The 22,549-nt window shown below is 38.5% G+C and overlaps 2 protein-coding genes across 2 annotated transcripts; both read left to right on the top strand.

The window, feature by feature from the left end:
- Positions 1 to 2,050: 2,050 nt before the first annotated feature.
- Positions 2,051 to 8,981, top strand: pdrg1 (p53 and DNA-damage regulated 1). The gene is made up of 5 exons (XM_044349599.1): positions 2,051 to 2,186; positions 4,420 to 4,495; positions 5,077 to 5,151; positions 5,290 to 5,370; positions 6,511 to 8,981. The coding sequence occupies exons 1-5, from the start codon at positions 2,103 to 2,105 to the stop codon at positions 6,591 to 6,593; spliced, it is 399 nt and encodes a 132-aa protein (XP_044205534.1). The 5' UTR covers positions 2,051 to 2,102; the 3' UTR covers positions 6,594 to 8,981.
- A 4,419-nt stretch (positions 8,982 to 13,400) lies between these two features.
- On the top strand, positions 13,401 to 19,958 carry LOC122981518. Its single transcript, XM_044350265.1, has 6 exons — positions 13,401 to 14,033; positions 15,612 to 15,744; positions 16,970 to 17,187; positions 17,296 to 18,375; positions 18,479 to 18,647; positions 19,318 to 19,958. Exons 3-6 carry the CDS (start codon positions 16,977 to 16,979, stop codon positions 19,442 to 19,444), a joined length of 1,587 nt encoding a protein of 528 aa, XP_044206200.1. The 5' UTR covers positions 13,401 to 14,033; positions 15,612 to 15,744; positions 16,970 to 16,976; the 3' UTR covers positions 19,445 to 19,958.
- The last annotated feature ends 2,591 nt before the right edge of the window (positions 19,959 to 22,549 follow it).

Raw genomic sequence — 22,549 nt, 5'->3', positions numbered from 1 at the left:
TTTTTGAACCTCTAAAATGGAGACTTTGAAAATGCTGCTGACCCCATTTTAGTTTGAAAACTCCAGGACTGCATTTTAGTCTGCACAGACGGAAACGGAGACTTTTGAAAACGATGATACAGGCATCCACGTTCACCTCCTGATTGGGTCTTATCACTCATGACTTATATTCATGTGTTACTTTCAGTAAGAGTTCCACCATGTTGTCGGTCCAAGCAAAGAAATCTCTGGTCTTACTTTTCACTATTGTTGTTCTTCCACTGTAGTATTTTCTGCAATTAAGCGACCAACCGCAGCGTAGACAATCTGCTTCCTGTCTACACCGGCATGCGCATGCCCAGTGTACATGAACAGTAATGTGATATGCATTTTCAGGCATGATAGTATGGATGGAGATTATTTCTGAAGCAGTGCTAAAACGCTCATGTGGACGGAGAATGGTGAATGGAGAAATGTATGAATATGGACGTATCCCCTGCCCTCTGCCTGTATTTTCCTTTGGGCAGTGGGTGTGTAGCCCCCAGCCAATAACAGCATGGGTGTGAGGTCAGGACTCTACGAAAACATAACAACCAGGTTACATCGCTGTCTCCGTCTCTCTCCTCTGCTCTCTCCGTGTCATGGATGCATAAAGAGAGCAGGTCTGTGTCTGTTTGATCGAGGATGGGGCTGAAATACTCACACACAGAGCAGAGAGGCCACAGCAGACAGGATGAAGTGTGTGCTTTGGCTGAATTCACACTAAATCTGGCTATGTTGGACATTTCTGCAGGGTTGTGCAGAGGTGTGGGTGTGTTTATTTGTGCTTTAGAGCATAACCACCGTGAAACAATCAGAAAATAATATTTTACTGATCTGATTCACTGCTTTATTCTCACTACAGCCACTCTCTCTCTTCATTCACTCTTTAACTCACTCAGCCACCACTGCTCTCCCTCTTTCTCTTGCTTGTACTCTCAGCTTGCTCTGGTGTCATTAAGCCAGGGAAGAGGGACAAACTTTCAATGTTGTGTTTACAAACAGCAACTGACAAATCCTGCATAGTATGCCTTTAAAACCTGTGCAGCATACAATATCCTAACCTTGGACCCTTGATTTGAATAAGGAAAAACTCCCCAAGGGGAGTTTGGAAAAAACTACAGGTACAAGGGCCTGAAGTAACTAAATAATACGCAACTAATTGAAGGTTACTGAAGGTTAAGGCAAAACGATTAGTTTAGTTTATTCAAACCACTCAACAGAATCACACTGTCTGATGTCAGCAGGATTATCCAGACAATGGGGGCCAGTAGGAAAAGGCCCTACAGCCTGATGACTTCTTTTGGACTCTGGGGACACACAGGAGGTATGAAGGAACATGCCCATTTAGGATTTTGTAAGTCATCAGTAGAACGTCAGAGTCTGATCTAACATAGGTAGGGAGCCAATTAAGGGAGGCTAGAATTTGTTTTCACATGTAAAATATGTTTTCAAAAACCACATGTGCCTACGTGAATTTTACACATGAAATGTACTTTAGATATGATACATTTACACATTTTGTTGTTTTTGTGTTTTGTTTGTTTGTCATAAGGGAAATCTGAGGGGTGGAGGTGAACATATCGTACTGTATATTTCTTTCAAAAAAATGGATGGCCAGAGGGCACTCAGTGTGTTAGTGATGGACAACATTAACGCAGCCCACACAAAGAATGAAAGTTTCTGTCTCCTTTAATGCACTTTTGAAAATCTCACAGAGCTTTGTGTGCACGCTTGTTAATCATAAACAGATGCATGGTATAGATGTTCACATGACAAAATGTTCGTGTAAATAAGTGGCAGAGAAATGAAACTGCTAAAATACAGACAACTTCTCACACTTGATAGGTGTATTATTACTATTTTTGTTGATAACAAAGAAGTATCCTAGTCTTACTGTTGTACCTTCACATGGTAGTGTTCTAATGTTATACTTAAATGGTAAATTTCAACAACATAAATCCACGTGACGGGTTGTGTTTGCTGTAAGAGAAGACAGAGCGGAGGATATTTGATGCGACAAGTCCTTTCTGTTTCCTGTCGTTGTTTCAGCCCGAACGTATTTTTAGAGCAACACAAGCATCATGGACGCTGAATCGCAGCGTGTTTTGGAATATTTGTCAGAAGTCGAGGAGGCAGCTGAGGATGTTCTCACCTCTAAACAACAGGTAGCTGCTTATGTGGTAACGACACGCTGTTAATAACGAGCAGAACATGGCGTCCCGGGAGGACGGATATAAATAACGTGACGGAAGTGAAATTGTGAATGTTAGCAGCTAAGCTAATTAGCGAAATTGTCTCCTGGCTCAGAGACAGAATATTTACTGTTTTCCATTTTCAATCTTAATTTTCTTTGTTTGAACATATTCTCACCTACCCTGGGGAAGGGTATGTTAGCTCTGTGGCCAGTCTCCCAGTAACCTGCTAGTCGGATTGAAACCCGGTCATATCTCATCGTTATAGTTACAGAAAGCAAAAACGTTACGTATTATCCAGTGGTGGAAGAAGTATTGAGATCTTTTACTTGAGTGAAGGTAGGAAAACCACAGCATAAACAACGTTACTCCATTACAAGTAAAAGTCCTGCATTAAAAATATAACTTACTTAACGTATAAAAGTATTATTGTAGTTGCAAAATTTAGTAGCTTACTATGCAAAATGGCCCTACTCAGTGTTATATTATTATACTGTATATAGATATACAGTAGTGATGGGGAAACGAAGCTTTCTGAAGCACTGAATCAATATGAAACAATTGCATTGAAAATGCTTCACTGTTTTTTCACTGGGCAACTACTGGTACTGCACATGTACGGCTGAATTAAAGGTCATCTGAGACTGAAATGAAGCAGTCAGATTATAAGTGGTCTTACCGCTTTCTTTATTGTTATTTTGTTAAATAAAATCTATATTATTAAAATGGATCACTTTTAAAATTTTAAAAACAGCATTAAAATGCTCTTACATGTATTTGTTAGTGATAAAAACAAACAATAAAACATATTGTAATAATATGACACTCTGGAAGAAGTCAGTCTGCATAATGAACACACTCAGTTTTGATACTTTAAGTACATTAGCTGATAATGCTCTTGTACTTTTACTTAAGTAACACTTTGAATTCAGGACTTTTACTTGTAATGGAGTATTTTTAGACAACAGTATTTCTACTTTTACTTAAGTAAAGGATGTGAATACTTCTTCCACCACTGGCCCTATGTCAAAATCTAGTTTACACACCTTTAGTACTTCAGTCTAAAATTGTGCTCACATTGTGTATTTTCCTAAATAAAGTTGTGTTTCATCAAATAACCACAAATTACCAGACATACAGAAAACCTGGGTCAGCTAGACATGCATACAGTTATACACGTGTTAAATAGAGAAATAATAACATTCCACATCAATTACAGCAAAAAAAGTGAATTATGTTTTGTACTAAAATGAGTGTACTTTGAATAAATAATACGGTGTCGCTTTATTGTGAAGTATTCAAACACAGTAATTCCCCAGTGTGTGTAGAGTGGTGGGTATTTGTTTGTTTATGCAAGATTGATTTATTGTTTAAAATACAGTTAAGAGGCTTTATCAGAGGGATGTGGTGAGAGAAGGCACTCAGTGTGTTCGTGATGGACAACACTAACATATTTAAAATACCATAAACTTAAAGATCACAGTATTACATAGATTTGTCTTCATAATATAAACCTCCAACTGTGATATACGGATGGAGCAGGTCAGATGTACACAGGTGACTGACCTTGCAGGGCTTTATGTGTGAAAACCTTAAAATGAATCCTGAACCTGATGGGAAGCCAATGTAAAGATAAGATGGGTGTGATGTGAGTCGTCCTGCTGGACCTGATCAACAGCCTTGCAGCAGCATTTTGGAACATTTGTAGACAGTCCAGGGACGACTTGCTGAGGCAGGTATATATATATGTGTATATATATATGTATATATATATATATGTATATATATATATATATATATATGTATATATATATATATAATATATATATATATATATATATATATATATATATATATATATATACATACATATATATATATATATATATATGTATATGTATATATATATATATATCAAAGCGTGAATAATCATCTCTAGCTCAGGTTGTGATACAACAGACCTGAGTTTGGCAATGTTTCTTAAATGAAAGAAACATGAACAGGTTAACAATTTTATATGTTGATCGAAGTGCATAACCTGATCAAATATAACAAAATATAAGGACCTCAGTCTTTAAGCATAAATCTAGACAATTAAAAACATACATTGCTTGTTTTAATTTTTCCACATTCTGAAATGAGTAATCTAGTGTACTGTATTGTTGTGAAAACTAATGTTCTCTGTTGATTTGTGTTGGTATTTCAGATTGTGGACCTGGACTCAAAGAGAAACAGGAACAGAGAGGCATTGAACGCACTGAAGAATGAACTGTCAGATTCAGGTGAGTGAGCAATCATGACAGGATGCTGTAATATGGATGTTTCAGTCTGTCACTCATGGCTTAGCTTGTGAGAACAATCATTAAAGTGATTTCACAGTGGAAACAACAGTGTAGTATCATGATGTGAGTCAGGTGTGGAGTTGTATATTGATTGTAGATGTCGCTGTATGTGAAATGATACTGAAAAGTAAATTCCAGCGATTTTACACATCAATATGTGTTCCTAGGTGTTGGACAGTACTACTACATATGTGAGAGAGAGTTCCATAAAGCCTTTTGTCACTGGAGTCAGTGTTTGTTGAGGCAGAAGACTACAAGTTAGACAATGACAAAAGTCTGGTGGTGTGAAGTTAGAAAGCAGTGAGGTTAGCAGACCTCTGTAGCTGCTCATCTCTGCTGGAGGCTAGCAGCTCCAGGCTACATTAGCTTCTACTTGCATAATACATCTGACACACAACTGTGGGTGGTTGAGTTGCATAGTGGGTAATGTAGGCACTAGCTTTTGATATGGAAGAAGAAATGTGTTAGGAGTGCAATGCTGAATTGGTGGAGAACTGTTTTAACACTGCTGTCATTTGCAGAGAAAGTGAAGGTTTGCTTTGGAAACATGTTCATCAAATTTCCCAAATCCAAGACAAGAGAGATGATTCAGAAAGGTAAAAGTGTTCATATCTGAGTACTGTATATTGGATAGATTTCCAGTATACATCTGAATATAAAGTGATATATTTTCCATGTTGTGGCTGAATGTGAGGTCATTCTAAACTCTTGTGATCTTTGTGTTTCATCTGTAGACCAGGAGCAGCTGGACAAGGAGATCAATGACCTTCGCAAAGGACTGAAAGCAAAAGTCAATCGTCTCAATGAGATGCAAGGTATGAGGAGCATTTTGACTGTAGTAGAGTTCAGTTGGTCACGCTGTCCTGTTTCCATCACAATTATGTATTTAGGTCATTTAGAGACTTTGTAGAAGTTTACAGCCTGTCATGCTGTCACTTTGCATTACTCTGTGTATAAAGACGTGGCTAAAAAAAAACAACGGTACAGCTGACAAAACGCGAGTTGACTCAGGGACTTCTCAACTAATCAATACCTCTCTCAGGTCTGTATGTTAAACATGGAGCTGGAGCCAGGAGGCATTTAGCTTAGCATCAAGGCGGGAAACAGAGAGACACAGCTCGACTGGTTCTGTCCAGGTTCAGAAACACACCTACCAACATCTCTAAAACTCACAATAATAAGCAAGTTGAGCTCAATAATGTGACACTGTCATTAGTCATGTGTCCCTACAGCCTTGTGATAAGTGCTTCCTTTTGAAAGTGTTGAGGTTTTTGTTGAGTGTGTCAGAGAGGTTTTGAATCAGCTCAGTGTTGACTTGTGAGCTTGTAGTTGTGGTGTTATATTGTCCAGATGTTTCTGTTGAGCAACTGTAATCATGAGTTGATTAAACTTTATTCCGATTACAACAAAAGTTGGTGAGCTCATAGTGCAACAGGATGAATGATAAATATCGTAGCATCTCATTAGATAAACTCAGGCAGGATGATCAAATAAGTGCCTCAACAGACAGGATATTGAGATGATATCTGGAGTCTTGACCTTTGACCCTTAGTGTTTGGAGAAGAAAAACAACTGTTATCCCATATGGAATATTTCTGCAGTCTTTTTTCCTGTAACTTGTGTTTATAGAGAAAATAGTTTTCTGATAGATCTCCGATTGAAGCTGATGTGTCGTTAAACTCCAAACATCTCCCAGTGGTTCAGTTGTTGGAAGAAGTGATAACTGAGTCCAGTCTGCATTCAGTTAGATATATATAGACTTGGAGGAATAAACAGGGAGGGGTTGCAGCTCAGTACTAACTCCGCTGGTAAACCAGTTGTTATACAAGTGGAAACATTTCAGCTGCTATTATTTCGTGATCGATACCTCCTCAGGACAAGTCAAACTCTGAACATTCTCCCAGCAGTCTACTGTAAGGTGACCATGATGTTTGTCTTTCTGTTTCTGCTTGCAGGAAAACCAGAGCTGAGAGGCTACAACCTGTCTCCTCTGTCCACTGATGAAGTCAAAGCTATCAACAGTCTTTTAAAGAGGTGACATAAAGTGCCAGCCTCTGGAGGACACAGTAAATGATCACTTTGGACAATCAACAACATGCTTGCAGTTGTATTTTCTTAACCTGAGAACAGTCAAACATTGTACTCTTAGTATATAAAAGTACAAAAAGCAAGAAAGGAAGTTGTTCCCTCCTTCCTGTGATTTGGTGAAGTTTCACTCCAACTAGTGATGGATGAAACTGTGTCATTTTCTACAACAATGTTGATATCTGTATATATTGTACAGTATATTGTGATATAAAGTTTCAGCATAAATAATGTAGAAATTGTAAAGGGACAAAGTATTCAGACAGGAATGCCTTATTTTGGTTCATCAACTAAGGAAATACTTGAAAAAGAACTTCATAACATTGATGCCAATGAATCCAATTAAACAGTCCTGATCAATGATTTACACCACTGCTCTAATGGTCTAGTTCACCCAGAGATTTTAGGATTGTTGTAAATCCATGATAGTAGACAAATTTATATCAACTGACAAATTATGTTGTCATATTCACCACCCCAACTCCAACTCTGTTTAGCCATCTTGATAAGCTGTCTGCTTTGAAACCAGAGCCAGAGGAAACCTGCATCTGTAGAAGCCGAGTGTGAGCACAGCTACTCTGTGTGTTCAAAGCAGTGCTGATGTTATTTTGGAGTCTTGTCTTCTGTGTTTAATCTTGCAGTTTTATTTTTGTTTCTTTTAGTCATAGCTGGTGCTGTGGCTGCTGTGCTCTGTAGCCACTGGCCTCACCTTTGCAGCTAGCGTTCTAGTTAGCTTACTGCTAGCCACATCTACAGCAGGTGCTGTTCCAAAATAGTGAGAATTATTCCAGTAATGTAATTGAACAGCACATTTTTATGGAGGCCCATTGCATTCACCAAAGAAAGCAAAATTGACTGTTTGTCATAATTATGACTTTGGTATTTCATGATTATGACTCACTATCTCATAATTACAAGATATCAGCTGTTAAATTGCATTCTGTGATCCATCAGATTCTGTGACCTGATGAGGAGGTTCATATGCAAATGTCTTTATCAAACTTTATTGAATGCTTTATATTGATGGTTGTTATCAAATGGCACCATAGTATGTAGTTAGACTAACACATTCTGATATATTGGATACATTTAGATCCATGACTTTGTATCCATGAAGCATCTACTACTGAACGACTCTGAGCAGGTCTGAGAGCTTCCTGTCTGAAAAAGGACTTTAGATGTTTAGATGTTGATTTATGAATTGTTCTGCTTATTATTTTTCTCTCAGTGTTTCATACATAAACCCTCGTGCAGGATACTGATGCTTTATTTCATGTTCATCAATATATCAGCCTCACGTACATAACAGCATTACATCTGGACATGTGATTGATTATTCACTCAAGGCACAGAATACTTCACAGAATGATACCATCTGCTCATCCACATTAATATCTCCCACTGTCTCAAGTCTAGAAGAAATAAAAGCTAATTCAGTCTCTTTACATTTGACATTTCTCATAATTACAAGATCAAGATGTCATAATTATGAGATACCTTTCCCGTAATACAAGATCTTTTCCTTGTAATTATGAGATAGTAAGTCATAATTATGAGATACTGAAATCATCATTATGAGATTTAAGGTCTCCAATATTTTTTCTGGAGTGAGTGCAGTGGGCTTCTGTACATTTCAGGGGAACTGGGTACATTTGTTAAAAGAAAGCTATGGTTTATTACTATTTGGGTTTTATTTTTGTAGCTTTGGATATTTACATGTTTTACTCACCAAAGTGATCTAGGATCATCGCCTACAAAAGGTTCAGTAGGGAAACAAGCTGAGCAGTCAATGATCTTGCAGCTTCTAAACAAGCCAAAGCTTTATCCAAATCATATGAACCAATTTATTTAGAGGTCAAACTGAAAGTGAGAGCAGCCCTGATGTTGCTAATAATCTGTCTTTGCTCAGGCAAATGTGAGTGTACACATTAGTTCAAAGTTGAACCTATTTTTAGCAATACTATCATGACCAACACAACTGAGGACCAGAGCTCTGAAGATCAAACCCAGGTTGTAATAAACTATAGTGTTCCTTTAAGCAATTTTAATAACATAGAAGCTTCTTGCTCTGCGGGATTGGACAAGAAACAATCTGACATGACCTGACATCCTGTCTAGTTTGGGGTCCAGTGAAAATCAAGTCAGGTGATGTAAAAGGCCAAAAGATGGCAGCAGAGAGGTGTACAGCAGAGAGACTGATATGATTCACTCACTGCTTCCATCCACAGTCTCTACTAGTCATCAAATGCTCTGGGATTACTACTGCATTGCTCTGCAGACAGACTTATAATGCACACCAGCATTGTTGTTGTAAAGTTAATAAAAATCTTAATAACCTCCAGTGTCTTTGCAAGATGTGAATGTTTTCATTATGTTTGGAAATGAATAACTGGAAATGAATGACAGGAGACATATTGTTTCTGATGCAAATGAGCTCTTGACTCTGGAACAAAAAGCAGAGTTGCCCACAATGAAGCACAGCAGCACGAAGCAGCAAACCTTTTGCTTTCGCAGCATGTTTGATCCACAATCTCATGCCAATAAAACATAGGCCTACTGAATTGAATTGAATTGAATATTGAATTGAGAGAAAGAGGGAGAGAGAGAGAGGAGTGCAGTCTTCAATGAAAGGCTGTTTGCGAAGCAAGTTACTTGTTGATGTAATGTTGATGATGAAATGTTTTCTGTTGCAGTGTGTGCGTGTGTGTGTGTGTGTTTGTATGTGTGTGTTATAAACACTAACAAATTTCCCTGTAAAATTACAGTAAACTACTGGCAGCTGTAGCCTAGTTGCCAGCATTTTACCACCTTTTTTTTTTTTTACAGTGTCACTACCGTAATTTACTTTAACAGTCAAGTGCTGTAAATTTATTACAGTACTCTGCTGTAGAATGTGAGGTTTACAGTTTGATACTGTAGCTAGACCTGCAGTAATATACTGTATTTTTACAGTGTTGGTATTCTAATCTACATGAAGTTTCTTACTGTAAATGTTACAGTAAACAACTGAAAAGTTTTCTTCTTATTCATATTAATAAAAACTACTATAAATTGCGGACATGTACTGTAAATAACAATGTGCCTTCAATCTTAATGGTCCAGTAATAAGTTCAACTCAGTTTTACATTTAAAATGCATAACCTTTCAAATCTATTACATAAGAGGATGAGACAACTTTACAGACAGACAACTTTATGGAACTGAACATTTAATCAAAAACTTTCAAATATGCCAAGTATATTCAAGTATGTTTGAAAAAATAATTCTTATAATTCATGCCCTTCCAAAGGGGGTCAATGTAAATTGTTAATTGCAATATCCTGAGCTGCCAGCATAACTAAGTCATGAGTCTTAACAGCAACTGCTTATTGTTTACAAATATAAAAGCACAAATAAACAGACTGCAGGATAACACAATTTGTAATGCCTTTAAATGTCCTCTGTTATAATTAGCAGAAGGTTGGCACCCAGGCTTCCAGGCTCACAGCTCACTGAGTGAGAAAGAAACAAGAATGAAAATCAAGCAGAGTGAGAGGAAGAGAAATCAAACAATGGAATAAACATTTTAAACAAGAAGGACACCTAACTTACCTTTATGAAGTGACGTCAAGTTCTTCAAAAGAGAGGTGACGAGGATTCACTGTGAGCTTGTTTGTCTACTTTCCCAAACTGGCCTCTGTTCCCCTCTCAGGGTTAATCACAGTACCTGAAAACAACATGTAACAAATCACCTATTATGTTTTAGTATAGCTTGGCAACAAACAGTAGTTGCAGCAACCTAGCCATAGCTTAGCAAAACACTTGAGTTGAGCTAAGATAACCAATATAATCATTCCGTCTTTTGGGGCTCAGCAGCAAACATATCTTAACGCAGCCTGGCCGCCAGAATAAAACATTGGCAGTTTACGTTTCTGCAAACCACAGAAACGTTGAATATCTACGTTTCAACACGCGTAATACGTAGCATATTAACATTTCAACAAAACGTATCATATCAACATTTCTACAAAACGTGTTTTTAGTGAGACATCGGCGGTTATTTTATTGTTTATTTTATTTTAACCCAAACCATGATATTTCCCTAACCCTAACCAAGTGGTCTTTGTGCCTAAACCTAACCAGACCTTAACCACAGCTTTGTCACACCAAAACATCATTATTCAATGGATAGAAATGTTAATATGATACGTATGACATGTGTATTACACATATCGCCTTAATGTCTGCCTCTGTGTTTTTGTGTATCCCTCTGGATACTGACCAAAAGTAAGAACATTTCTTACTTGGTCATACTCTCCTCCATGTTCACCTGTACTGGAATATGAGTATGATTAAAACAATGTAGTAGTGATGTCAGATAAATTAAATGGACATACACACAGACGGACAGCACACAATTTAGCTACCATATTACATTAAAAATTACATTACAATTTGGACACGCGACACGTTTAATATCAATAAATTTGAATTAAACAAGTGAACCGCTGGAAGTCTTTTACTGGCTGACACGCCCTCTTACTGGATATCAGTTATTGATTGGACGCTGCAGCTGAATGGTGATAAAATTGTCTTGACAGCGCTGATGGAGCTCAGGATTCATCCATACAGTAAGGGGCTGCTTTATTGCAAACAATTCCACTGCATAAAGCTGAAATCTGTGTGTAACAGCTGACCTGTAGATGTGTAGCAGAACACAGAACATTCATTACCGTCAGATCCCGATCCGGTGTTAATGAAGTTACTGTTGCTGTGCCGCATGCGTAAATGCGCACAGCCTCTTTCCAGTTTGAAGACGCACTTATCGTGTCAGCTGCTTGTGTGATGCTGCAGCCAGCTGTGACACACAGCCAGCTGTGGGCAACAAACAGAACATCAATACTGATGTTTCTGTAAAATCCCGGATACATTCAGTGACACCTGAACAACATTATTGTAAGATTCAGACATTAATCTAACATGTTTCAGACCTGCCTGAGTCACAATAATAGCTGTATTTTGACGTTTGACTAGGAGCAGAGCATAGACTGTATACAGTCTATGGGGCGGAGCTAGACTCTCAGCACAAAGGGGGCGAATCATTCTCAATGGGCCCTTCTAATAAAGTCATTTTAAAATTCACAACTGTAAAATAGTTGATATATCCTATCCATAATCACAAATTGTTGTTGAGCCAAGCAAGCTTATGTCTAAGAAGACATACGGTGAAGCCACTTTGAGACAAGCTTGTTCTGAGGAACAAAAAGGGAAACACGTTGCCAGCCGCGTTCAAACAGGTTGCCAGCCGCACTGAAGACAGCACGTGGTGCTCTACATACATCGACTGACGAACGGTTCAGCACCACCGCCAATAGCCAGGTGCTCTGTCTCAGTACCATGTCTTTCTTACATGGCAATAACATAAACATAAAATATAGACGGCGGTGTACAACTCTGAATTACAAGGCTTATTCAAATACAAAGTGGACAGTCTACAACACCACAGGCAGTGACACAGACAGGTACTGAGATGCGGAAAGCATGGAGTTAAACAACAGATGAATCTAATATTCTGACTTATTACTTCATAACCAACATTTAAGTTAATAAAGAATAATTATGGATGTTTCACTCACCAGTTGTCCCTGCTCAGACTGCTGTAGTTTAGTGTAACGTTAGTCCATTTGTGTATTTCTCCATCCTCCATAGAACAAAATAATCCGAACAGTCTCACAACTTTGTACATATCACGGTCCCCTTTTAAAACTTCATCCTCCTCTCCTTCACTTTGTCCTTATCACTGTTTATGTCCCGCTCAACACACAGCAAAGTGAGGTTGGATAGTTTGGCCTCATTCACGCACAAACGCAAACAGCTCTTAGTGAGCCTCAAACGGCTGAATCTTTGTCTGGCAAGTTTCATTCACCATAAACATAAAACAACGCGAATATCTCATATTTTGGATTAGGTTAATAAACTTCGAATCGCTGCTTCTGCACTCTTCACTTCTCGCAGAGTCAATAAGCAGAAATACGTTTAACATAAGTTTAGTAAGAAAAAGAAACAACTAAATTATTTAATTAGAATGAATGACTATAAAATTTAACCTTTATTTAGATAAGAGCAACTTGATGCGACTTCTAAGAGGGAAACAGCAGATGGCAGAATTTGACCGGTGATGTGTGGGGACCCAATCAACGATAACCACGTGTTTTTCATCATTTAGTTGCAATTTGAATTGATTTAATTAAATTTTAATCTAATGATTGATTATTCTACAAGCAAGACAAGAAATGAGACCAACTAAGATCCACACACACACACACACACACACACACACTCACTCAAACACACAAAATGAGAGAAACCGATTCACTTGGAGAGAGAGAGAGAGAGAGAGAGAGAGAGAGAGAGAGAGAGAGAGAGAGAGAGAGAGAGAGAGAGAGAGAGAGAGAGTCCCAGCGAATTACGCCGTTGGTGAATAAATGTGTTTTAATTACACTGTAAAAAATGACTGTGAAATTTACATAAAAACTATGTAAAATCCCTACAGAAAAGTATTGTAAACTCAAAAACATATATTTTTTGTTTAAAGTACAGTGAATTTTTGGAAACTATTAAACAGAATGTTTTTGTTATATTTACAACAACAATATGTGATTACAATCAAATTTATTTGTTAAAACTACAAATATTGGTAACAAAAACAGAGAAATACTGTAATACTCATAACAAAACAATTTAGTTAATTTCACATGCAAATATTGTAAAAACTATAGTTTTAGTCAGTTGTTTTAAAAAATACAAATATATGTAAGTCACTTTACAAGTTTATGCTGTAATTTTAACATGATTGATAAAATGATGCAAATTGACGTAGGCCTATTTAAAATGTTTTCACAAAAAAGTTTTATTGTGAACCTGAGAGGTTACCTATCTATTTAAATATAAAAAATATACAATTTTAATAACATTGCATTTATAATTTAGGCTATTTGTAGCATATTGTAGAGTGTGTGTATAAGACATTCAAATTATTGATATATGCAAAGTAACACTGTTCAGTCCTAATCCTTGTATGCTTTATGTTTCTTTTAGTCTTTATCATTATCATTTTCACAGGCTAAACAACCTAACAGTGCCACCTCTAACCACTTGTACTTTTACTCTCTCATTGTGCACTGAGTCCTCCTAATTTTGAAATTTAAAAGTGCGCAGCTGAAGTTCGTCTCTGATTGGATAATGACGTGAGGGCGGGAGAAGCGCGAACCATTAGCCGTTAGCGTCACTAAGGAGCCAGTGTGCAGTCTGCAGAGCAGAGAACGGAGCAGAAATCTTCGGACCACTTCATTTTAAAAGATTTTAGGACAAATCTACAAGTTTTTTGGAGGGTCTGTGGCTGTTCAATTGGAAGGTAAGCTTCATATTTAGGCTACTCTTTTTTCGAGACCAGACGAAAATGTGTGCTGAAAGCTAGCTAGCTAGCACCAGTCCATATTTAAGACCAGTAACGTTAGCTCAATGTGTGATAACTTAATTCAGCTGAAAAGCACAGGCAAACATTTGAAATCCTAAAAATGATCACCTGCGTCTTTTGTAAAAGCAAATTTGTTACATTAAGAGGCTATGTACTGCATTGCAGAGTACATAGGAATGAGCCTCATTGTCTTTTCAAATGTGCTGGCGCCAACTGTAGTCAAACATTTACCACTTACTCAGCTTTCAAGGGCCATTTTTATCGTGTGCACAATGCACCTGCACCGCAAGCTGCTCCTAAAGCTGTTGTTGCGGATTTAAAATGCGCAGTTTCATTATGTGCCCGCAATTTACACACGGTGAAAGAGCTAGTGTCTCACTTAAATGATCATTTTGGAGAGGGCAGGTCTGTGTCATGTCCAGTAAGTGGTTGTAAGCATGTGTTTACAAAAAAGTCATCATTTACTTCTCACATGTGTAGGAAGCATAAAGCATGCTCCCCTGATGGTATTGATGACATGTACAAGGAAACTCGCCTTCAGCCCCCAAATGTCATTGCCAGTACAGATGATTCAGAAAGCACACATGAAGCCATGCCAACAGCTAGTGCAGCCAGTGATATGCCAGAGAATGATAGTCAGTCTTATCTCAGAAACATGTGTCTCTTTTACCTTAAACTGCAAGGACAGCTGCTTATTCCTGCCTCTACTATACAGACTATTGTTGAGGAGATGCAAAATGTGCACGAGTTAGGTCAAGCCTACACAATAACTAAAGTAAGTTCTTTATTAAAAAATGATATGAGCCTATCAGATGAAGCAGTCACTAAAATATGTGACTGCATTAAAGAGTCAGATTTGTTCTCTGCCTGTCATCAGGGACAATTAAGAACAACATACACCAGAAATCAGACATTCACAAAAATGTTTAAGTACACGGAACCCCAAAAAGTGCTATTGGGAATGGATGAAAACATGACACAAAAATTTGCGTACTACATACCAGTGGCAGAAACTCTGAAGAGCTTTTTGCACTCCCAGTTATGGAGGAATGCACAGCCACAACAGTTTGGAGATCCTGATGTAGAGGTTTTTACGGATTTATATGATGGAAAAATTTTCAAATGTCACCAGTTCTTTAATGAAAACCCTGAAAGCCTCAAACTGATTTTGTATCAAGATTCATTTGAAATTGTGAATCCCCTGGGTTCTGCTAAAAAGACACACAAAGTTCTTGCAGTTTATCTTTCATTAGCAAATTTACCCATTCATTTGCGTTCAAATACTGATAATATGTTTTTAGTCTTGTTGTGTGTTGAGAATGACTTAAAGCGTTTTGGAATAGCCAAAGTTTTCTCAGAGTTGTTGGCAGATCTGAAATCCTTGGAGACAGATGGAATAAATGTAGATGGAAAAACAGTAAAAGGGGGTCTCTACTGCATTGCTGGGGATAACCTTGGTTCTCATTGCATAGGTGGGTTTACAGAGAACTTCAGCCGCTCTCAATATTTTTGCAGGTACTGTGACATCACGAGAAGTGAGTTTGAGGCTGATCCAAATGCCTGTGGTCCTCCACGCACCCCAGAGACGTATGACACAGCTGTTGCTGATCTCCAGGCTGAAAACATCCAAGACGTCAGAGGAATAAAGGTAAACTCTATCTTTAATACCCTTGAGTCTTTTCACGTATCCCAACCTGGTCTCCCGCCTTGTTTAGGTCATGACCTCTTTGAAGGAGTCTTGTCATATGATCTAGCACTGTACTTGAAGAACATTATAAAAATGAAAAAATGGTTCACATACTCACTCTTAAACAGGCGCATCAAACAGTTTAAGTACAAAGGATCTGAAGCACTCACAAAGCCATGTGCTGTCAAACCTGACGGAGCCAAGTTATCAGGGCAAGCCATTCAAAACTGGAACCTTCTGAGATTGCTACCAGTTTTGATTGGTGACAAAGTGCAAAATCATGAGGATGAAGTATGGCAGTTAGCTCTCCAGCTAAAAGACATTGTGGATCTTATTTGTGCTCAGAACATTTCCTTGTCCCAGATAGCATATCTTGACATTTTGATCCAAGAATATTTGGAGTTGAGAAAGATGATGTTTCCTGAAATTCAACTCAAACCCAAGCACCACTATTTGCGCCATTATTCAGCACTGTCGTTGAAATTTGGTCCATTGAGGAGATTATGGACGCTTAGGTTTGAAAGTAAACACAGTTATTTTAAAAGATGTGCCAGACACTTGAAAAACTTCAAAAATATTTGTCAAACATTGTCAGAGCGTCATCAGATGTATCAGGCATATCTTTTAGCTGGGCAAGAATGCAGTAAACTACTGCAAGTGAAGGACAGCTGTGCGTTTTATCCCAACCTCTACAGTGACGCTATTAAACATGCAGTCAGGGAGTTAGCCTTTTCAGAAAGCAATACCACAGTTGCCACAGATATTCAGTACAAGGGCACTGCATATAAAAAAGGACAGTTTCTTGTGTACAGAAATGATGAGTATATGGAGTTTGGTGAACTTCTACTCATCTTGATTCAAAATGACACATCTGTGTATGTTTTGATGGATATCCACAAAGGCATCTTCCTCTCAGAATACCATCTGTATTCTGTGACAAAGGACAGTCTTGGGTTACAATGTATCAACATTAATGACCTGCCTGATTTCTATCCTTTGGTATCATATATTCTTAATGGATTCCAAGTCATTCCACTAAAACACAGTATTGTGGCAAAATAAAGTCCAATTAAAGCTGTTAATTGGACTGTTAGTTTGACATTAATATAAGTGTTACCTGATGCATGTCCCTGTTCTGTTAAGTGTATGTACTGTATATTTTTTCTGTTCTGCATTTCTTCTTCAGTGTAAATATGAGTGACTCAGGGCGAACCTTCCTAGATGTCGCCATCATGGAAGCCCTACCAGAACTTCAAGTAGTAAACAAAAACATCCTGGAAGAGCACTTGCAGTCCATTGGAGTCGAGACGTATGATGATCTACGCTTCGTAACGGAGGCTGATTTGATGACAGTATTAAGACCTGTACAAGCCAGAAAGCTTCTTTCTGTTTGGAAACAGAAATGTAAGTAAAAACACCACAACACACAGCTATTCAACAGCAAAAGCAGACATGGACATTGTGTAATATTGTACAATGTGAATCATAATCTTATTTTTTTGTCATTTAAAGACCAAACTCCCGAGAACAGCTCACTATCATCTGTGGAAGCCTCACCTACCCAACTGCTGTCATCGCTCTCTGTTTCACCCCAAAGTTCATCGTCAACCTCCTCCAGCAGCCTAGGACTTGACACACAGTGGGAAGACAACTTTGAAATTCCATGGAGTAAATTTCCTGAGGAAGTGATGGATTCTTTGGAGAGGGGAAAAAGGCCAGGCCCAAAACTGAGGAGGCAAATGGTCCGGATTGTTGTGACTGAGATGATGGAAAAATGCCCCCATGTAGGTAAAAAGCATTCAACTGATGTTGCAAAGCAAATGGTGGCAAAATATCCCAATTCTCTGCAAGATGTAATAGAGGGCGATATTGTTGGAACAGGCTACCATTCCCTTGTAAAACAGCTGCAAAACAGAATCGAAAATGTGAGGCGCACTTCAACACCCAAAATAAGAAAAAGAAAACATCAGGCTGATGACTCAGACCACACAGATGAGATCCCATTAGAAGAGAGAGCAGCAATGCAGGACACTTACGGATGCATTAAATGGAATGTGAAATTTCTGCCCCGTGAAGAAACTCAAGAGAGCCAGCACCAAAAGAAGGAAAAACTCAAGGAGATGTTCCAACAATCTGATGCCAATCCAGAGGAGGTAAAATGTCTAATGAAGTCCACTTTTTACACACAGCGTCAACATGTCAACCAGGGAAAAAGTATCAAAAGCCTTCGAGAGGAGTGGCCATTTTGGTTTGACGAACTTGGCATGTCGGTCCACTTCAAGGAACTCACTGGGATTGACCTCAAAGAGACATTCACGCGAAATTTGGATTTGAAGGGAAAAAGGCTTCTCAACTACATGACCACAGTTTATGTCACCAAGAGTAATAAGTTCCTTCAGACTTATGCAAGGCTTCAGAGGATGCGGGGACAGCAGAGTGGCTGCTCAGATGATGTGAAAGAGATGGTCCTGCTTCTGCTCAGCTACTTTGATGAGAAGGAGGAGTCCATGTTCTTCCATGTAGAAGATACCTGTCTGGCAGAAGAGGTCCAACTGGAGCAAGTGCCTCTGACACCTGCTGTTATTGTCTGTGGTAAGTCTGTTTCATATCTCTTTTTTTTAATTGCACTGTTTATAGAATCTGTCATGTGAGTGCAGCGCTTATTAATATAACCTGTTAAATAATTTGTTCATAGGACAGTCCTGCTATTCCTCAACAAGGTACATGCTGAGTCTGGATCGGAACCTCATCAACACAAACATCTCCTCCTTCATTTCTGCATTGTGCCTCATGTTCGGGAGCTACTTCTGTTTCAACATCCATTATCCATCTGAGCTGGCTTCAACTCTGGAGTTTCTTCAAAGGTGAGTAAACATGGCATGGCATTTCTCAGACCTGTACTTTAATTAAGCCTAAAATGGCTAAGCTACACAAAAACTGCCTTAATAGTTCCTAGGGCCAAAAACTGCCCCATTGAAACCCATTAAAACCACTATTTTTGATCCCACGTTTATCTTGACAAAAACTAATGCATTCCTTTATGTTAAGATTTCGGTTTGGACCACAGGCTTTCAATTTGTAGTTTTTATATTTGTCCATCAGGTGGCACCACTTTTACCCATTCAAAGCATGCCGCAAAGTTTCACACTTTTTATTGTTTTCTGGAAGAAAAGTGTGTGTGCTATTGATGTCGGATAATGTTGTGTATGTGTACTCACTAAATGCATTTAATGGAAATTATTTAGTTTTTTTTGTATAAAAACAGCATTATGTAGAGTTATGTAAACATACTGGCATTGAAAGGGTTAAAAAGCTAAAAATATAATTAATATTTGATATGTATATTTCAGACTCTAAAAGAGTGACATGTTTAAAGTAGAAAAAAATATCAAAATATACTATTTTTATAGCAGTTCATGGGAACAAGCCACGTTTTGGCTTTAAAAACATCCACGAAGTAAATAAGTTAAGAACACATGAAGTTTTTTTTTTTAACTGATCAATTAAAATGCTTAATATGCTTTTATTCTACAGGTGTTTTTTCTCGATAAACCCAGAAAAAGGAACTAAGGTGGAGAATAAAAACTCGAAGCGTCGTCTCAATCTGAACCCTCGAGTCCTCACCCTGATCCAGGACCTCTCCGATCACGAGTGGCGTTAAGCCTAAATATGGACTCCTTCTGTGCACTCTGACTGTTTGTTTGAGAAGAGGTACTGTTACTTTTCGCTTTGTTCAATCCACAATGTGTATTATGGTAATTAAGGCACAACGTAATTTTTGTTATTTTGCAAAAATACCTTAACAAACGTGCATTCTTATTTTGAGGGGGTACGCCTCTCCACAGATCTGACCTGTAACTTGGCCTGTTGGCATCACGTGATTGTCTCCATGGAGATAGATAAGTTTTATGCCATACTGTGGAACATTCAGAATGTAAACAAAATTTTGATTGAATTGGGTTGTTGTTGTGTGCCTGACACTTAAACTTTGTTTGTTAAAGTTTGTTAAAAATGTCCAGATTTAAAGAGGCTAATCTTCTGGAGTATCTCAACTTGGATTCAGTCATAGTTCAAGAACCATTATATGTAGCTTCTTTGCATGTTGTATCTGTTGAAAAAAATGCATCCAGTTGTTTACAACTATTATTGCTGTTAAATAAATTTCCCAAAAGTGATATTTTTCTCTCGTCTTTTCTCAAGATGTATTTTTGCAGGTTTATACGTAAATTTTACATTATAACTTGATTATTAAAACATAAAAACACAGCATATTTTGAAGAGATTTTATATATAATATACAGAACCATTCCATTTAAAATGCAGAGTTTTACTGTTGTTCTACCGGTTTAAATTAGTTTTTGTTTGATATTTCCCTGTTAATTTTATCATTTATTGATGCACAATTAGCAGTTATTACATGTAAAAAATACAGGAAATGGTCTATTTATATACAACACCGTTATGTGAAATTAACAAAAAAAAAATTGTAGACTTAACAGTTTTTTAATGTGATTCAGCCGTGATTTCATTCACTGTAAATCAATTTACATATTTCGTCTGTAAAGTTGTCTACTGTGCTGCTGTATTTTTTACAGGAATTCTCTGGTAACCACAGCTGCCAGCGTTTTCCTGTAAAAACAACAGTTTTTTTTTTACAGTGTATGTTTACTGCCGCCGCGCAGGCTCACTTGGTCTTGATTACAATAGTTAGGCTATATTATGTTCGCTGTAGTCATGTAGCTCGCTCCCCGTCTCTCAATTTCTTCTCTTACCATCCAGGGCGTATGAATTGATTATATCATTAAGTTGTGTGTGAGAGAGAGATTTTTCATTTTTAAACTCAACATTTATTATCCACTATGTATACTGTAAAAAAACGTAATACACTACATTAACACATACATAATATAATTACATATCAGGTATCAAAGTTACATCAGCACATGTCCAAAACTCAACTGTCCATCTATTACAGAGCAGAGCACCCCCCCCATAACCCCAAATCAGCTGGAAACTCTCCAGGTCATGAGCAGCTCTGTAAAAACTAAACTCTACCAGCAGTCTGGACTTCACCATTCTGACAAAAACAGGAACCACATCAACATTCAGCTTTTCCTCCACCTTCCTCCTGCGGCTCACATACACCGCCATCTTTGCCTGTCCCAAAACAAAGTTCAATATCTGACACTTGTTCTTCTGTTGGCGAGTGTATTTAAAACCACAAATAAAAACCTGCTTCATAAAAATTTCTCCATATCTGCTAAAAATGGTTTCTAACAACACAAACAGAGCCGTCAGACGAGAGCACTCTGAGAAACAGTGAAACACCGTCTCTCTTTGGCTGCAGAAGGGGCATTTCTCCTCCACAGCAGCATTAATAACAGAGATAAAAGAGTTCACTGCTACAATGCCATGTAGGATCCTCCACTGCAGGTCCGCATGTTTCTTTGTTAAAGGAGGTTTATACAGCCTTTAATAATTTCCTCAACTTCACAAGAAAAAGGCAAGAAGTTCCTGGAAAAGACAATCCCCACTCCTCCACTACAGCTGGACTTATGGCTCAGAATGACTTCCCCATTACATCCTCTCCTCCAGTCACTTTCATTATCTACACTACTGTGTGTTTCCTGAAGCAGCATTACATCTATGTTCTTCAGCTCCATCAGCTTAAAGAACGCAGCTCTTTCACTATCTTCCCTGGCTCCATTCAAGTTTAAAGTGCCTATTTTGAATTCACACATGGAGAGAGAGAAGCTTAAAAGAAACATAACAGTAGGAAAACATAACAGGAAGAGAGAAAAACACAAGAACCTTCGTCTAAACATCATCATCAGCAGTGATTTGTGCTTTTACTTTAAGCAGCAGTTTCTTCAGACGATAAATTTCCTGATCTGTCAGAACATCATCTCCAAAGTTTCCTGATCTTTTTGTCAGAGGCTTCGCTGACTCTACAAACAGCTTCAGGTCTGCAAAGTGATCCTCTACTTTCACCAGCCTGGATCCCTTCGTTCCCTGCAGAAAGCTCTTTATACCAGCAGGAGAGTAGCGGCTCCGCTGGTCCTCCTGGGTCAGTGACAAATCACTTTCTGACTCTGCTAAAGATTTTCCAGTTTTTGTCCTTTTAGTGACTTTGATGGCTTTTGCACTACTCTGGACAGGCTCTGAACTTTTCCTCTTTTGTGACAGTTTTAACAAATCACCATCAGACATGTCTTCGTCTTCAATGAGGTCCTCACACACTGACAGGTTATCATTTACTTTTTCACTCTCTTTGTTATCAGTTTCAATGGTTGTGTTTTCTGAACTGCTCTGATGCTCATCCTTTCCCTGTCGCTGATCACTGCTCTCAGCTGGCTCCTCACCGCCAGAAGATGCAGGGGGGTCACCGCCTGCAGGAGGCCCACCGAGGCCCAGGTCCCCGGCAGGGACCGGAGCCGGCACCCGGTCCGGAGGCCGCGGCTCCCCGGCAGGGACCGGAGCCGGCTCCCCGGCAGCAGCCCGCCGCTGCTCCCCCATTCTCTCCGGGCAGGAGCGGATTAAATGCCCCTCCACACCACAACCAAAACACTTCATGGTCTCCGACGTGGCGAAAACCATGTAATTGAACTCGTCTACTTTAAAGTTAAAGGACAGATTTAGATCGTCAGTTTTATCTTTCAGGACAATGAAAACCTGCCTACGGTGACACACACACATGTTTGAGCAGCGGGGATCTGCAGCCCAGAGAAACCATCTTTATCGGGGAGACTAGTTGTCCGTACCGTGC

Source organism: Thunnus albacares, chromosome 4, assembly GCF_914725855.1.
Source record: "Thunnus albacares chromosome 4, fThuAlb1.1, whole genome shotgun sequence".
In the NCBI taxonomy this organism is placed as follows: Eukaryota; Metazoa; Chordata; class Actinopteri; order Scombriformes; family Scombridae; genus Thunnus; species Thunnus albacares.
The sequence above is the reverse complement of the archived record's forward strand: the minus strand, read 5'-3'. Positions and strand labels throughout refer to the sequence as shown.

What these genes read in the sequence shown, in the direction of transcription:
- LOC122981518 (XM_044350265.1), top strand. Translation starts at nt 16,977, where the DNA reads ATGAGTGACTCAGGGCGAACCTTCCTAGATGTCGCCATCATGGAAGCC. An exon ending in ACCTGCTGTTATTGTCTGTG is followed by an intron (nt 18,376 to 18,478) that starts GTAAGTCTGTTT and finishes ATTTGTTCATAG; the next exon opens with GACAGTCCTGCTATTCCTCA. An exon ending in ACTCTGGAGTTTCTTCAAAG is followed by an intron (nt 18,648 to 19,317) that starts GTGAGTAAACAT and finishes TTTATTCTACAG; the next exon opens with GTGTTTTTTCTCGATAAACC.
- pdrg1 (XM_044349599.1), top strand. Translation starts at nt 2,103, where the DNA reads ATGGACGCTGAATCGCAGCGTGTTTTGGAATATTTGTCAGAAGTCGAG. An exon ending in TTCTCACCTCTAAACAACAG is followed by an intron (nt 2,187 to 4,419) that starts GTAGCTGCTTAT and finishes TTGGTATTTCAG; the next exon opens with ATTGTGGACCTGGACTCAAA. An exon ending in TCGTCTCAATGAGATGCAAG is followed by an intron (nt 5,371 to 6,510) that starts GTATGAGGAGCA and finishes TTCTGCTTGCAG; the next exon opens with GAAAACCAGAGCTGAGAGGC.